The 18,790-nt window shown below is 40.3% G+C and overlaps 1 protein-coding gene across 1 annotated transcript in view; it reads right to left on the reverse strand.

Annotated features, from left to right (window-relative positions):
- Window positions 1-17,627, reverse strand: part of LOC310999374 (CUB and sushi domain-containing protein 3-like) — a gene marked incomplete at both ends in the record, with an annotated part of 211,290 nt that extends 193,663 nt beyond the window's left edge. The window contains 2 exons of the mRNA XM_083989775.1: window positions 3,182-3,404; window positions 17,447-17,627. Coding sequence (XP_083845901.1) covers window positions 3,182-3,404; window positions 17,447-17,627 — 404 coding nt within the window. The remainder of the gene's footprint in view (window positions 1-3,181; window positions 3,405-17,446) is intronic.
- Between the last annotated feature and the right edge of the window lie 1,163 nt (window positions 17,628-18,790).

The raw sequence follows: 18,790 nt of genomic DNA on the forward strand, positions 1-18,790 counted from the left end.
AGCAAACTAGCAAACTTTATCTAGCAAAATAGCTACACTAACAAATAAAGAAAAAAAGACACGGGGATAAAGTAGCCTAAATAATAAACTACAGAAATCATCGACTAAAGACGATTACGAATGATACCGGTCCTTCTGAAGTTTCACGTCCACTTTCACTTCTGCCCTTAGCACACCTGCGTGAAAAGTTTGTTTCAGTTGACGACTGGTGCTGCATTCAGGAGTAATGGGAAATTCTGGTTTACGAGCCACCTGTGCGTGTTCACACGTTGCTGTCCTGCTGCTAAGTGCCAGCCCTCTCTCTATATTGAGTTTGCTTTTGTTTTGTATAATAATGGCCATCAGTGATAGAAAGGATTTATATTACAAATATGATTTTTGGACTATTTAGTTTAAAGACAGAAAGGGAAAAAGGGAGAGACATAGCCCACACTGGAAAACTGCTGCTCTTCAGCAATGTTTGACCTTGTTGATGTAAAGAAAAAAATATGATAATAGTGGAGAACCTTCAAGGCAAAATTATAGAAGTGATTGGGGAACCATCAAATCATTCTAAGACTTCAGAGAGGGCTAAACCTAGGTTATCTGCATTTAAATGTGATTTTGCTCTTCTTGTCCACCTCTGTAGAAAAGGTTAACTCAACCCTCTCATTGTGAAGTCAAAAAGAAAAAACAACAAAAACAAAAGAAGCATACCCTAAATTGCTATAATGTTGCAACAAGTGAAGTTAAAGTTGCAGACCATCTGATGGCAATGGACTTCACATGGCAATATTTACAGTTTTAGATATTAGGAATACAGTAGCATACTTTCATAATATTTACAGCAGCTTAGATATTAGGAAAAGCCTACTTTAGTAACAGCCCAGCTTTAATAATCATGGAATTGCCACCTAGGCTTAATTCTAGCCTGCATTGGCTTTCTACTGTGACTCTCTGGTAAATTGCCCCCAATTTAAAGTCAGCAGTTTTGGCAGAACCCAAAGTGATATGTTTTTCTTTATGGCAAAGTCCATTTCTCACTCTTGTTAGTTATTGATCAAGTCTGAGATTTATAGAATCATGAAATAACATTAAGTAATGTCCACAGTATGAATACCATTTCCCAGATTAAAGAGGAACTCTTTGCTAAGATTTGATAGTGTCATTCAAAGTTACTATTGGCACTGAAGTAAAAGTTCTGCTTCTGCGTCATTGGTACTTATATTTAACAGCCAATATGTTTATCTCAGCATAGAAAACAACTACAGCATGTGATGTCTGCCATAACTCACTGTTGTTGTTTTGATGGCATTAAATTTAAATTACTAGTATTAAAATCTCCTCTGCTTATAAAGCATGGGTTTAAATGTGTTGTGAGGAAGCTCAATATTTGGCTTTGGTTCATTGTAGTATGCATAGCGATGGAAGAAATCTCTTTATAATAGCTCATAGACATCAAAAGCTGGAATATTTTTAAGTACCGGTAGTTTTTTTTTAACCACATTTGTAGTTATATATGTGATATCAACTAGTGTGGCATCAGCCAGCATGGCGACAAACCTTTCATAATCCTGACCTTGAAAACAGCATTATGCAACATAATCTTTTAAGTATCTAAAGTGATTCAGTCGCTAAAGTATCAACAATGATTCAGCTCTTGAATTATTCTCCTTCATTACCACATTTGCTATACAGTACATCCTCCATTGTATTAGCCTGAACTCAGTCCATTTCCACTGAAGTTGAGCCACATAAATAGGCGAGAAAAAAAAATCATGTTGGCACTCTATTCATGTACATTTCACAGAGAAACAGTGAACCTTCTTTTCACCTATCACAGCGCTTGCTTGAGAATTGAAGTGAATTTGGCTTGATTGTGAAACCCTGATTATTTTCTCTTCTTTGAAATCCAGACACAAAACGATTCTTTGAAGCAGATTCTTTACTTTGGAAAGGTAAGAGATTCAATATCCAAAGTGTGCTGCAGCTCAAATTCTTTCTGAATTAGACATATACTATGTCCTATTTTTTTTTATTGCCAAACAACAAAAATATTTCTATATAAGGATTTCTGTAGGCAAGTCAATAATGATTTGCTCATGGCCTTAAGCCTATTTGCAATGCTCACGTTGGTGATAGCACACTTACAGTAATACAAAGCATCAAATGTTATATTAATTAAAAATCCTTGACAAGTAGCCTAAACCTCCCACCAAAAAAACAAAGCATTGAGAATGGTGAACAGTGAGGAGAACGGGGTGTCTTTGATATTTCTCTCTCTTTACATGTATGCGTGTTAGTATGCCCTTCCCTAAAAATATCTTTCATTTAGCTTCAGTAAAAGCCTCTCCAGCACAGGACTGTCATCTCAACATGACTAAATTATTTAATTGTTTTTAACCATAGTATGTGAATTTAATACCAAAATCAAACGCAAGGTTTTGAGCCAAATAATTAGTTGAGAGAGAGAAAACAATAATAAACAGGAAGAGGAAAATTGTACCACAGCACTTGAATGTCAGGCTATTGTGAGAATGTAGAAAGCACCCTGAGTAAACAATTATTTGGCCATTCATTGATTAACATGAAAAAAGCTAAATCTTTGTGTTTGATGTTTTTTTTTCTTCCTCTGTGTCCTGTGGTTAAGAATTAAAATAAAGGGTTGGCAGTTACTGAGTTGACAGCCAGAGAAGCCAACACTGCATTCTCATTCAGAAATTAAGGCTATGCTTAGAGCTCTCAGATCAATGGTTTTCTTTGCAATCAGAGGACACGACAGCATACAGATTTAAAATTACACTGATACAACACATGGCAAGAAATAAATATGTATACATATAGCCTCTGTTTTGGTCTTGCTGTACAAGAAATGTCTTTGCATTTGTCCCTCATGAATGAAACACTTTTCAAAACCTTTTTTCTTCAGAAAATGTAAAACCTCAGAACTTTTTTTTTCTGAACACAATTCAACTCAACACATGAAACCATGTCAGTAAAGCTATGACACACTACAATCCTCACACCCTGCTGCTGACACCTCACTGACAAGAATAAACAGTCTTTGTCATGTGTACATTAAAAATGAACTTTCCGTCAGAAGTGATCATTGAAGGCTTTCCTCCCTCACATCTTTCAGTCCCTGCCTGCCGGCCATCAAACACGGCCTTCAAGGTGCGTGGCTTCAGGGCAGCAGCCTTACCTCGTCCTGAAGTTAGCCGGGTGTGGATGCCCGTCATACAAAGATAAAAAGTCATATTCCTCCTCCACAGCGAAAGATTGAAAAACTATATGAATCCTGTTTCCCTCCTCAGCGACAATCACCCAGGTACAGTTTGCTCCATTTGGATATCCATAAGGAAACCCGGGGCTTTCTAACGTCCCATTTCTGCCTTTTAAAGTGCCTCCACAAGTATGGATGAAACCTGAAAGAAGAGAAAAGAAACACCAATCATTATCAGATACATACAAAAGAACTTTCTTTGTAGTTGAGATGTTTATAAAGTAAAATGTTCTACAACATATAGAAGAAAAGAAGTACATAGTCCTCCTTACACAAACTGTGTTTAATTGGCCTGCCGCTAGCATCAAAGCAGCAATGAATAACTTGAATGCCTTGAAAACTGTTTTTTTTTTCACTTGGCCAGTACAGTTGCTATTCACACTTTTATTGTAACAACTGCATGCACCGTGTAGAGTTCAGGTGCAATATTTCTTCAACTGAGAACAAATTGTTTGGAAAATCCACATTGTTCTCAGCTGGCACAAGCTGTGAGGGGAATCTGGCAACCCGCTGAATAAGAAACAAGTTTTGTTTCCATTTATGTTTTCAGTTCACCTTTCAAATTAAAAAAAAGAGAATAGGCTGTAACACCTACTGCTGTAATAATGGAAGAGGAATACATAATTGAGGATTTTGTGATGTTTTTCAGTGTTTCAGACTGAACAAAGCGCTTGTGATGCATTATTGCTGCCCAATTCTTTGCAGTGGGTCAGAAAGCCCCAGAGACAAGCAATAAGCAAGCTCTGCCAATTTGATGCCACAAGCCTTTAACATTATGTTTCACAGCCCACACAAGATATATCTTTGCACCTTGGTGCATTGACTCACTAAAAATCAATACCCTTGACTTATTAGGTTAACCTGTTACCAGTCATCCCCCTTTTTGTGCAAAAGCTGGAAATCATGTTCACAAAATAAAAAGGTCAGTCAAAATCTTGGTGTCCTTTGAAAGGTAAATTTTACAAACAAAAACTCAGAATCAGTACGACGGTTGCTGAGCCAAAGTTACAGAAGCACAAGCACAGTACATTCTTTTTGCTTTATTTGGCATTAAAATGGAAATATATGGCATGTAGTTGTACATTTTATGTGGAAAACACACTGGAGCCATTGCCCCAAGTCTTGACCAGTTCTGTGTCAACAGCAGTTGCAGTGACATGGGGACCATAAAATTCATTGCACAGGGAAATTGGGAGGTTAAGAGCGTTCAAACAACATATACGTTGCCTTAGGACTGAGTCTAGTACATACACTACAGACCTAACCCATCCCATGGGTGGGATGGTGTATTTAAGTACCATCATTGTCAGATGAGAATAATTTCATTGCTTGGCTAACCTCTGTGGTGTTAATGTGAATGATCACTCCACACTGCACTTTTTCACACCTATTCTTCCACACTTCCACTTCCAGCTCACTCCTACACTCACACAATGTATTAGCATGTTGCTGCACACACTGTGTCACCGTGCACATCTGAAGAGACTGCTATTTTATTTGAGGCCATCTTGAATGTCGTCTAATGAAATGCAAACTTAATTAAGATGCATGGTTTACTCCTACAATTTACTCCTGGAGTAATTAGCTTTTCACACTCTGTAGGTAAAGTGCGTGTTTTGCACAGTGATGGCCATACACATGCACTGGAGAATGAGAGAAAAAAAAAAGCAAAACCGATGGATCTTGGCAGCTTGGCAACTCAAATGGCCTCTAACTAGACAGCCAATGGTAATTTTTTTTTTCCCAATAATATGTCTGCCTTCTTACAAAATGATGTGAGCAAATAGTCACTATCTTAAACTGTGGCACAAACTGACAATTAATTTCCCTGTTGTCAAGCTGTTTCATTTCATTAATTTTGGACAAACCCTAGCAGCTGTTTACATTTCACAAAACAACAGCTCTGTGATCAGAAATACCATTATCAGCTGAACATTCTTGTACAATGTGTATATCTTGCAACACCCTCAGAATATGATATTCACAGGTGTCCCTGACCTTATAATACATCTCCACTTGACCATAACTGTCCAGTTCACTCCTTCTCCATCTGCGTCATAAAGTGGCTTGGCCTTCTTTTATAGATACAGCTATGTCAGTACTCCCAGTTCTAATGTTGTCTTGTGATACGTTGCTGTTCTAAATGCAGTGGGAAAAATTCCCACCAAGGTTTGTTGCATGTCTAAGTTGGAATTATTTCCACCACCACTGAGCAAACAGGGTAATCACGGCAAATTTGCAGCATTGATGCACTGCCTACAGGGTCAACATGATCCCACCTGTAACCCAGTGCATTGTTGCTGCTTTCAAGTGCTTTTGGGAATACCATAATAGCCCTCTGCAAGGATAAAAAAAAACATGAACACAATGGATAACGTGTGGGTTTTCGTTGACAGATGAATAACTGCAGTCTGATAGCTTGTTTGTATATTATTCTTCCATGTTTCTAGTTGCACTGATCATGTACAGTAGCTAAAGTTGTCACTCATGAAATAATGTCAGGCCTAACCATTGCATCTACATTGTCTTTGTTTTTACAAAGATGCTACCAAGCAATAAGACTGTGTACATGTGGAACATTTTAAAAGTCAGAGTTGATGAAAAAGGCATGAAAACAGAATAGTTCACAGCCACACGACCTTTTAAAACCGCCTTGAACAAGAATTTTGAGAAAGCCTTGTCCGCTGCTCAAGGTGAACCCACCTGTAGGCATGTTGTTGTAGTTTCAGTTTAAACTTAATTCACTTTAGTCAAAGCAGCAGGAGCAGATAATAATGAGGGCAGAAATGCATAACGTTACGCTATTTGAATACTGATGCTCAGTTTCAGTCTTTTATTCATCTTGGAGTCACCTCTTCCGTTCTTATGAACTTAATTATGAAAAGATTTAGCTAAATTTAAATTTTACCTGGTCATTCTCTAAAGGATGACACAGCTGTATTACAGTAAGAAAGGGGTGGGGGGTAACAAAGACACTAATCTGATGCTCAGCAACCTTTTGCGAAACTGATTTTAGTCTAAGACAATAGATTAAAAGGTTTATCAGATGGTGCCACCATGACTATCATCGCCTGATCTTAGAAAACAGAAAGAATAGAGTAGACAGTTATGAGTTATGAGCTTTGAAAGATGTCATAACAAGAGGTCAAGGAGGGTCTAATAAAAGATGGTATTCAGTTGCATTATGGGAAAGTATAGATTATACTTTTTTAGCTTTTGGATTACAGCTTCTGGATATATGAAGAAGATATACGTTTCTACTGTAATATATAAAGTGCCATACTAAGTAAAATATATACATATATTAAAAAATAAATGTGTGATGATTTTTTCATTTTATCTTTCAAAAATAAATCACATTGTGACAGTCATTTCATTCCAACTTTATGGGCAACTGTGTATTTATTAGCATGGGCTTGATAAATATATCAAAACATGAAAATGTTCCAATATCTAGGTTTTATGTATACTTTTGCAGATGTTTCATATGTAACTTCAGTGTATGTGCATGTATTACGGTATGTTTGGGTGTGGGCACTTTTCTAGATATTATGTCTGTTAGACTGTGTTAAAGCAGCCAAATAAAAAGAGTATGAAAGTGACATGAAGATTTCATCACTGCTTCCTAACCATGACTACAAGTAAAGTAAACTAGATTAAGTTGTGGTAAGGTTACAATGCAGAGATGTGTAACTCTGGCTAACCATTGTAGACTAACAGAATAGAAAAGGCAATGCTCATCAGATAGATGGATAGATGAGTATCAACACACAACAAGGCAAAATGCCCGTAAATCTTCTGCAGACCCACACACTCTTCCACAACAAAAGTACCACTGTTTTTGTTTTTTTCAGGCGCTCTTGTATCACCCAGTTTATACAGTTATACAGCATGAACAATGCCCACAGAGCTCTATTAGTCCAAGAAATATTTCAGTGTTTGTTGAGCATTAGATGACTAATGTTGCGAACTATTCAGAGTAATGCTGTTTGTATGAACTGCTTAGCAGTGTTTGTGGGGCTGATTGTTCTGATGTCCTGGGGATGACAGAACAGATGCTCATTGCCAAGATATCTATTTCCCTCTTTCTTCCTCGCCCCCCTTTTCTCCTGCTCAGATCTATGTATTCCTTTCATCCTTCATTATCCCTGCAACTCTCGCACCATCTGTGTTTTTTTCCCCTCTTTGTATCTCCCTCAGCTTTTTCCTTTCTCACCCTCTCTGTCTCACTCACCTTCATTCACTGCCTCCTCAGTCAATTGTTCCCAGAATCTTAAACGTCATCTCTCTCTCTCTCCCTCTTCCTCTCTCTCTCTCCCTCCATGCACTGCAACTCTACCTCTCATTTTCTCCAACAACCCCCTCCCACCATCTATTGCCCTCCTAGTTTTTCTTTTTTTCTCTCTATAAGCTATCCATTATGAATTTGAATCCTCCTTTTCAATGCTCTGAATCATACAAGCTTGTAATATGTTAAGCACTGTCGTCTCCATAAAAGCTCTATCTATAAAAAGAACATTGTAAACATTCATCTTGTTACTTCAAAGGAAAACACTTGACATGTGCTTCCTTGTACAGGAGGGGGGACATGCATTCAACCCATTTACCACTTAAACCTACAGCGTGTCTCCTTTGAATCCAACTGTGACCGCTTGTTTGCCAGCTATGACCTCCATCATCACTTCAATTGTAAAACGCATGTAATCGTCATGCTGCAACGCCGACCATAAATTGTGATGAGAAACCAAATTAACAACATGCTGTGATTGCACAGTGGGGGAAACGCAGTTCAGAACTATGAATCAGTATCATAACACACAAGTCTGAAAGAAAGTGGAGCCTCAGCAGGCAGCTAGTCCGACTGACAGATAGCTCAAGAATGGTCCCAGCTGTTCCTCAAATAGTTACAATAACCCCTGGCCTTTTGGATATACACACATACTGCACAATTTCACTTCACCACGCCATTGGTGCCTATCACTTTGTTATTTGCTAGACTTGCTGATCAAAACACAGATAGGAAAATGTCATTTGTCTTCCTCCCTGATGAGCTTTCTGTATATGTGGTGTTGGCCTGCTGCTGCTTCTCACTAATGCAAACTGATCCCTTCCCAGTGAATACAGATATTTTGGGCAGAATGATCCCGTTAATGAGCCACAATGGTGTACACTGCATGGATGTAAAATAAGATTGATTTTGTAAACAAAATTCTGTATGCATCATTGAGGGTATCCTATTATTTTCAAGGCCTAAACAAATTTGTTGCAGGCTGGCGAATTGCTTATTTAGGGTTTACTTTTAGCATGGAAGAAAACCATTCACAACATTTTGACTTTCCTGTGCATGGACTAGTGTACAAAAAAGTGGACGGACAATATGTTTTCCCTCTGCCACAAATTTAGATTTGTAGCAAGTCCACGAAGAGAGAAGTTTTATGTGAAGCCGGCAGAAGGTAGAAGGAGTTTTTACCATCTTTCTGATTATTATGAGTGACAAACAGACCATTGGGTAATGACTGATAGTGTAATTGTTGATGGGTGTGAGAAATTGCCCATCCTAATTAGGCTTTTTTGAACAGGCCCCCATTAAGCAGACTCGGGTAATAAACATTCACAGTGTGACCTGCTCCTTCATGTAGTTGCTTGAGAACCTGCAGGGCAGAATTAACTGCCAGACAAAGTCTTTTCTTCCCCAAGCAGTGAAACTGAATTCTGATGAAAGACTGCAGCGCTTAGTTTGGCAAATTTATTGTGTTCCATTTGCTATGTTGTCCTTAAAGTGTATTGAATTTATCTGCTGTCTATTGTGCTGTATTTGTCTTTTATCGACTGTCTATTGTCTCTGGTTTATGTGGCGGCTTCACGTCCAAAGTAATTTTTCCAGTGAGACAATAACAGTCGATCTAATCTAACAAAATCCTGTAGCTTAGAAAGCACTGTCTATTATGGTTGTTTTGTTTTTTTTGCCCTAATGTCATTCAAAGTACAGGCAATTAAACAAATATCATAGTCCCCCCGCCCTTGGCAGCTGTCAGGGAAAACATTATGCATCAGTACAGCAGCACTGCACATTGCATGGTATTAAGGTTGTGAACTAAAGATTTCAGATCATAGATCAAATGCCTGCGAGCACGGGGCATCTGGAGAGCAACAACATTTATGCATCACAACAAAGAGTGTTAGTCTTCGGTTCCTTGTTAGACGCTTCATTTTGGTGTGTGGACAAACAAAACATCAGCAAGACAAGCTGCAGCTGCAAGGCTTGTTGTGAGGAAATTTGGCTTGGTCTATTGGACACTATAAAGGGTCTGCAGTTTGAGTGGAAACAGCATCATTACATTGCAATCACTACTTTTTCCCCACAAGTGGGAAGAGCTTGGGGTTGAGCCGCCATATGACTAATGGCCAACATGCTCTACCACCTGAGCTCCCAATGCACCTGGATGCATTTGTAAAAATGCTCCAAAGCTGGTGTTATTATTGCCAGCAGAGTGTGAATGAATCATGCACTGAACCAAGACACTAAAGAAATGGGGTGAACTGGTTTCTTCTTTTTAAAAAAAAGTCCTACAGTATATGACTACTGTTTTAAAGCTTCAAATATGATTTTTTTTAAATGATTTCTTTTTTTACTCACACCTGGAATTTAAATACTGAATACAGCTGGATTTTTTTTTTTATGTTAAAATACAGATTTGAGCTGTGACGCAGAGCCAGATACCTTGCCTGTATATGTGATAGGGAAATAAAAAGCAGAGAATAAACACCTCAATATGAATAAACTCCATGTGTTATCAGTAGTGGCAGTGCAAGGATGTACTGTAAGGGTCAGTGTATCACCTATCAAAAATTTGCAAGTAAATTAAATGCATGGCTTAAATGTAAATACTCTTGCAGCACCAAAATAACACAGCAATTTGAGCCTTGCTTTGAACACTTGCACTACCAGCCGATCTATGCATGAATAGTGTGTTGCTTTCACCCTTCATACATCACAGTATCTTTCTTCAAACAAATCCTGAGCCCTATATCTATAAGCCTACTGAGTTTGCTTTCAAGCCTCTCTTCTTGACTTATTTTTGGTATTATTTTCTCTCTGCTTGATACTCCATTTCCTCACCACTTACTTCAGTGTTCATGTTTACTCAAGGACACTTCTTTGTCTGGGTGGCATTTCATCATTGTTCATGATGATGGCCTATCACAAGCAGAGAGGGAAGCAACAACACCACTCCTAGCAATCAAAGGGAAAGTACAAAAAAACCTGCATTGATTTGCACCTGACCCCAAAGGTGAGTCAGCCAATATAAAGATATCCATCAGCGAGTCTTGGTTACAGTACGCTGTCTGGAGAGATAGAGCCCTTACCAAGCAAAACAAAGGTCAACAAACATCCTGGTGGGTTTCATTTGCAGCAAAGTTCTTGTTTCACTGTTATATCCACAAGCCTTACAAAATACCACAAAGAGAGACAGATGTGTTACACAGAGACACTCCCGAGTATCGATTGTCAAAAGTTCAATTTTCAGGAGACTGTAACTGTGGGGAATGATTGTCATATTAAGAGCAATGTGAATTTAAATTGTAAAAGGAAGAGGGAGAAAGGGAAGGAAATTAAAATTACAGATTATGTTTCCATTGATCTGAGGAAACAAACAAAGGCGAGAAACAAATGACCTGTAGTTTGTGTGTTGTCACACCTTTAGATCATAAATCTTCAGGGTCTGCACCATATCAAATCACAGTTGCTGCAGCACTTCCAAATTACATTTAGCTGTAATTTTGTTTTAAGAAATCCAAGCACTGTTTTCTCTGATCTATGACAAGCTGTACAGACATAAAATATGGAGCGAAGTGAAAATAATTTTTCATCAGAGCAAGCAGGGATACAACAATGATGACTGCTAGGCTCCAGACAGCAACCTTAGTAGACAGAAATCTTAAATTGATGTCCCCAAAGAGAAGGATTTTATCTGCATGGCTGTGCGGCACCTTCACAATTCACACTGATAGAATGTGCATAATCGCAGGACCTTACTATGCTTGTCTGCATGGTTGATGAAAGGCAAATGGGCTCCATACAGCAGAAACAGAAAAGAGGCTTTCTAGAGAATGACTATTACCTCATGAGTGTGTCATTGCAATTTGGAAAAGGGCTCTGAAATATTCCATTTGGTGGTTTTAAATTGCCAACCACTGAGGTGAAAAATACTAAAATCAAATACACTGCCACAATGAAACACAGCTGGCACATGCACAAATACACACCCCAAACTGCAGACCATTGCACAAGGAAATAACAGAGGTTGTGTGTCTGTGTGGCCAACTATAATAAATGTTTTTAACGTCTGCATGCTGCTGGTGCTTAAGCTACTTCCCAGAAGATACAGTATTTTATATGGCTAGACACCAATACCTCCTCAAAGTGCTTCTGAGCCATATTGCACCTGATGCCAGGGCCACCACTGTGAGAGCTGCTGTACAACACAAAAGTGTGAGCCAACAACACATCTAATACGACGCCTGTCTCTCTATCCTCCAATCTTCCAAACAAACAATAACATCAACACTTCACTATCCCTGAAAAAGGAAAAGAAGAAGTGCACAGAACAAGAATCTGTCTCTTTCTATCTGAAAACAAACAGAGGCTGTGACAACACTCGACTGCTTTTCACTTTCCAAGTAAACATCTTCCTCCAGTTTACAGCCTGTTCTCATCCAGAGGACGTGCTTTTAGATGCAAAGCAACTCACTTGAAACTCAATCACAATCTCACACCGCCTCATTGACATTTAGCAGGTTGCAGATCCTGCCTGAATTTGTTCGACCAATTCTATACACACTGCTGCCCTGTGGCCTCCTCAGAAAGGACAAGTAATACTAGCTGCTTTGTTTTTTCTTTCACTTGTGCCCCCTGCAGGCAACGACTATTACAGCTGAATCTCTAAAAAGCTTGTCTTTTCTTTGCATGAGGTGTTTCCCATCTAATGCTAATTGTTCCTGCAATTACTGTGTCACGCACCTCCAAAGTATGTGAAATACAGACAGTACTCAAATTGAAATACAATTCAACCAGTCTATGTGAGGCAACCAAAGGTTTTCTTTAAATCAATAAAGCATTTTTTTCCCTTTTGAAAATAATCTAATCTTAACCAAAGTGTCAAGTAGTAATCAGAAAAACAGCAGATAGGCAATGTAGCTCACATTTATGTCTGCCGATTATTTTCTCAAATAATAATGTGTCAATAAAATGTGAGAGATTTTTTTAAGCCTATTATTTCTCTTCCCATGGCTCGAGATGATGTTTTCAGCGGATATCTTGTTTTATCCAAACAACAGTCCAAAACCCCAAAGATATTGAGTTAATCATCATGTTTAACGTAGACAGGCATTGGACAAATACTTATTTTCAGGTGTAAAACTGTAAAGTACAAAATATCAGACACTAGTACACACACAAACACAGTGTTGAAAAGACAACAAAATACACTACAGCTGTAACTCATTGCCTGTAGGTGGCATAATAAAGATGCTATTTTCCTTCTGTGTGTTTTTCCAAGTCTTAAACAGAGGCCACTTTGATGATATCGACTGGGCTTGGTTTCAGTTTCTTCGCTATCAGTCGCATTTCCCACTGTTGTTGATGCCCTTTTGATCAAAATTACTGGTATCATGCCAAAGGAGACAAAAAGGAATGAATAGGTATTTTAATAAATACAGCGCTGCAGGGCAGCACCGTAGGCCAATGTACACAGCGTGGAACCCTAAAATCAAATGATTAGTCAATCAATGACTTTTTTCAGTACGCACAGCAGAAACCTGAATGTGTTTTTGCGCTTGAAAAAACATTGTAACCCTGCATGAGAGATCACAATTATACTATTTTACTCCTGGTAATCCTAAAAACAGTGAAGGCAAATGTAAAATTGGCAGCAGTATCACATTTATGAGGAGATCAATCATTTCTTTAGCAGCTGATCCATTGAGTTTATATGTTCTACTTCTACCTATGTCTGTCTAGGTTTGTGTGGTCTAGCTGCTGCCTCCTCAGCACTGGAAGCAAAGTAGTATAGTAGAGGGTCTAAACAGGGATATGTTAAGCCATCCACACCTATCATTTTAATTGCCATTGAAATATGCTATGAAATCGCATCAACCTCCTCTAGGCAGACTGCCTCCTCAATTACCTTCATATCACCCCACTTTGTTTCCCCGACCATGCCTCACCCCTGCCTGCTCCCCTGTCACACATCAAAACTCCGGTTGACAGCCACAGACACAAACAAGAAGAGCAGTGGGCATTGCAGAGGAAGACTGAGGGAAAATATGTGGGTTATAAAGTGAAAAACACTGAAAATATTGAATACTGCGGATGCAATTATTGACGAGATCAAAGAGAAAAAAAAGCCCAAATGTGTAGATGTTGATGTGCCTCAGTGAACACATTGGAAATACACATGGGTTTCATGTGCAGCAGTTTTGGTTTATTAGTTACACGACATCTCACTTATAAATAACTGCCTTGCTGCATTTACATTCCTTCTTATAAAGGTGAAAAGATACATTGTGATAGAAAATATCTCCCTTGTCAGGGTTTTTTAGATTTTAACCTGAGTGGATAAAGCCAAATAAATGCATACATTTTTATCAGCAAATATGCCTCCAGGCAGTTAACAGAGTTTAATCCCCTCTGAAAATGGCACCTGAGGTGCATTACAGTCCATCTTGAATCTGTAGCCTTGACTGTGGAAGCTACTTCTCCTCAACCCATTACATTTAATCTCAACAAACTGTGAGATTTTTTTCTTCCTGAAGACAAGATATTGCCAATCTCTCTCCCCCAAGAGTACTGCTTATATTAAAACTGATACCTGAGAAGGATTGACTTAATCAGAACCAGCAAACTATATCCAACCTTTGCAGGCATCTGTCAGCACCATCTAACAGCTCGGTCCAGACCTAATACCATGGGCAAGAGGCCAGTGGGTGAGCTGAGTAGTACTTTGGTAGACAACTAGGACCATCCAGTGAAATTCCAGCACTAAAAGAGGCGTCAGGAATCCAGGGAGTAAAACTGCTGGCATACAAAGTTCCTGAATCCTAGAAAATAGGAAACTGTTCCTCCTAGATATCGTTGGACCCAGGTGATTCTTCGGGAGACTGTCCACAGTTTTCTTGCACTTCAACTCGTCTTCACTTGCGGAAATCAAGAACCTGAGGGGCAGTGGGATAATGCCCCACATTCCCTGTAGATAGTGTATAATTACACAGACAAATTGTAATCCTGATTAGCCCTAGCAGCCTTTCCAGCCTGTTTACATAATCACATTGAGAGAAAGTCTTCATCAAGAGCTCAGTGGCCAGATTACTGTCTGTGCAGAACCCACCTGATTACCGGCAATCAGTGACTGGCCGATATGGAGTTAAAAAGAAGATAACTTTTTCTTAACAAAATATGGGCACTAGAAGGAAATTTGACATATACAGGCATAATTACAATAAACAGAATTGGTGGAACACAACAGATGGGCAATTTCCAACAATCTGTTCACTATCATTAATCGTTCACTGTCATTTGATGTGCCAATGTCAGTGTGAGATACAGAACAGTGCCCGTGTGTTCTGTTTGTCCTCTCCTGTGGTGTCTCTTTGAATTCCCATGACGATCATATCCCTGCCTACTTCACTTCTGCAGGTCACCATTAAGACAGTCTCATATCTGAACATCCCAAAACACAAAAACTCGTGTGTGAGTAGATTCTGATTCTGATAGACAAGGTATTATGACATCCATCAGCTTCCATACTGTTAAAAAGTAGATCCAGGAGGCTGTAGCCATATTTTGCCATATTTCAAATTCCTTTATACGAACATTGGCGCTCTCACACGATATGATCAACTACTTAGGCTACACAATAAGAACGGGGTACACTCAGCTTTGTGACCGATTTGTTATTGTGAACTTGATTGATCGTTCCCCAATCGATAGATGTAGCCTGACTGCCATAAGATAAAAATGCAAATGCAGCTCTTGTATTGAAGATACAGTAAAGTGCTCACTGTCAGTGTGAGGGAATCCACTTTGCATTTGACCCGTGTCTTTTGCTCTGTTTAAGAAAACAGTGGCTGCAATTGAGCTTCCTAAATCTGTGTTTGTGTCATGCAGTTTTATAAGTTCCCCGAGGATTAGGTGACACAGTTGCAGTGGATTTGCCTCAGTTGTTTGGTTGTGGACTGCTGCAATGAGAAAATAGCATTTCTTTATCCGCACGTCACTGTCACAGAAATTCACTTAACAGCGCTTCATGATATTATGTGTAGAGTGCCAAGAATCAAACAGGTAACTGAGATAACTTTGTATACAGGGAATCAGCACTCCGATTCACCCACACACAAGGTCCTGACTCAAAAATAATCCAATTTATACCGAATGAAAAAAGCACTCATATCTGAGGAGAGTAGAACAAACTTTGCCAGATAGGGGCTTTTTTTTTTTTACAGCATCATTATCTTAGCAGGAGAAGTGAGTCATAAGCCCAGATATTGCAGATCTCTTTTTACCTCTGCAAACACTGTGTCAACTGTCAGAGCATAGGAACAACAGCTGTTCTGTGGTTCTTCCTCCTCGCCTTGCTCTCTGTCACTATTTCCTTTGCTCTTTTCCAAGTGAAGACCCAGGCCTCCTCCTCCTCCTCCTCCTCCTCCTCCTCCTTTCCTCCTTTCCTCCTTTCCTCCTTCCCTCCCTCCCCAATTCCTGGCTGGCTGGCTCCCTAATAAGTAACAGAACTAGGAGGATTGGCAGTGGCCTCGGGGTTTGACATTGCCACAATGTGGGTGGTGATGAAACAGCAACTGTGACCGACTCTGCTCGGCTCGACTTGGCTCATTCTTGGTGGGCGCTGGTACTCTGCATGCTGCACATTTCATCCACCCCCAGTAGACAGACATGAGAATTACTCACATGGTGAACAATCTGCATGTAAATTGATATCTGTGAGTGCTCATACCCAGACACACATATGCACTGAACAGATGAAAAGCCATACACTCAGACCCAATACTTCTGAATACACGCACACACACCTAAATACTAGAGAAGAAGAAAAAAACGTTTTGTGGGTTGATATTGAATTTCCTTTTTTTTTTCTGCTTTTAGCTGGAAATGAGAATTTCCCACAGTGAGTGTGACATGACACACAGTTCCACTCAGTCTTGATGATCAACATGTAAACTGAAATTGCAAGGAAGCAAGAAATTGATTTTTATTATTCCCCTGGAAATGCTGTACAAATGCCAGTGGACAGTGGATGAGCACATGGCTACGTGGTCAAAAGGCAACAATTGCTCTGACTAATGTGAAGCTGTTGGATGTAAATATGAATGGAAACACTGCTGAGTGAAACAGGGTGTGAGGCAGCTCAGTACAAAGTATGGGAATCGTCTTGCTGCATATTCTCTCAATAGAAAAGCTGTGTCATAAAAGTGGCATCTCACTGGAATTTCCATCGGTCTACATAAATGTAGCTGATGCGTTTAAGGGGGGGAAATGGAAGCAGCGGTTACCTCACCATCTCCAGTGAGTATTCAGAGGCACAGACCCCCGAGAAAGAGCCACTGGAATACTAACAAGCCCACCTTACACCTGCCTGCACTGGCAAGTCCGATAAACACCAGTGGACAAATTGGTTCCACACTACAAACTGCTTCGACCCCCTCCTGAATGGCTTCACTAACATTTCTGGCGAGAAATTGGCCTGACGCAGATCCCGCATAAACACTTGAAAAACTCGACTCAGGAAAGAGAAGAGGCGAACGGCTTTAGACCTAAATAAATGAGAATCTCCAAACATCCTATAGGAAATCTGCAGTGCATGCACTTGCGCCTCAACAATTCACTAGTTCGCCTACTAAGCAAAGCAGCTCACGTAGACTATTAGAAGGAGCGTAGGCTACCGCAAGAATATCTATTGAGCGGCTCAGAGCCTCAATGAGCGCCAAACCGGTGAAATGCGTCCCTTGAAACTCCATCCAGCAAACCTTGCTTTAGCCTGTTTTTCTGTGCGCACGTCTGTAACGTTAAAGCTTTTGATTTGTCGCACGCACGCACGCACACAAACACACGCGCGCACAGGCACAGCAAAGCGCATCAAAAAAAACACGGAGCATTGCTGCAGTGGCTCGTACCTTTCACACAAGTGAACATCAGTGAAAAGATGAGATTCCAAAAAACAATCCCCGTCCTAATCCTCATCGTTTTAGCTTGAACAACAAAGTCCCCTCGGCCACATTTAACGCATCTCCTGTTGAAGACGTCCCGTAGTTCAATAGATCCGTCGTAGTATCCGTCTCTGTAAATCCCCTTCATGTTCACAACTAACACATATAAGCTACAGCCTATGGTTTCTTTTCTGTGGGGTTGAAGTAGATTCCCTTTTGCCTTCTCAGTGGAGAGACAGGCAGAGCCGCCTGCCGAGCGATGTCAGCTGATAGGAGAGAAGTGAGCAAGACTGAATTTTAGGAGAGGACCACAGCAACCTGGAAGAGGGCTCAACCATCTCTGCTGAGAGGGGCATCAAGTGTGAGGATCTCTGGCTGTGCGCTCTCGTGTCTGCTGTTCAACTTTTTTTTTTCTCTTTGAATCCCTATAAAGCGACCGAGGACGGAGAGAGGAGTCTAGCCTTAACAGTTTGAACGCTGCTTTTATCGATCTGCAATTGAACCACGACAGAGTGAGAGAGAAAAGGTGGTGTTGGTGTTGGTGGTGGTGGTGGTGGGGAGGGGGCGCAGAGAGGGAGAGGTGTCCTGTGTGAGTATGATGTGGCTGATGTGTGGGTAACAAATCATGAAGTAGGAACCGCGAGGTGTGGGTGGCAAGGGAGGAGGAGGCATGTCTTTATGGGAAGAATGTAAATCCTGAGGAAGAAATGAACTCTGTTAATGACAGTGTGTGTGTGTGTGTGCGTGTGTGTGTGTGTGTGTGAGAGAGAGAGTCACAGAGGGAGAGACAGAAAGACAGAGAGAGGTGATGGTGGGGGTGGGATGAGGGGGTTAGGTGAGACTCAGACAGACAGCATCCCGTCCCGAAAGCTGATGAAAGAAATTCGCCCGGTAGGCAATCCCACCATAACTCTGATTTTCATTTTGGAGATCGAGCGGAGCCGTTATTGGGAGTGATGGGCTGGGCAATTTGCAATGCAAAGATGGGATGATGACGGCGCAAAGCGCAGCTCAGCTGCAGTGGGGCTCTTCTGCCATCTAGCTTCGGAAGAGTCACCGACCTCTACTTTGAAACGCACTGGAAAAGGGGATGAGTGAAGTGAGAGGCCGTGATTGCACATAGAATGAACATCATCCGGTCAACACATTCAAATACATAGCTGCTTCTTCAAGAGCTGCTGATCCATCCTGTTGTGCGTGGCTTTCGTTCCCTGTTTCAACAACAACACGGTCTCTGGATTGTTGTGGCTCTGTATAGCCTGACAGAGTGTCAGCTTTGGAAATATCAGGTGAGGTGCAACACACAGCCTG

The sequence above is a fragment of the Trachurus trachurus genome (genome assembly GCF_905171665.1).
Source record: "Trachurus trachurus genome assembly, chromosome: 16".
In the NCBI taxonomy this organism is placed as follows: Eukaryota; Metazoa; Chordata; class Actinopteri; order Carangiformes; family Carangidae; genus Trachurus; species Trachurus trachurus.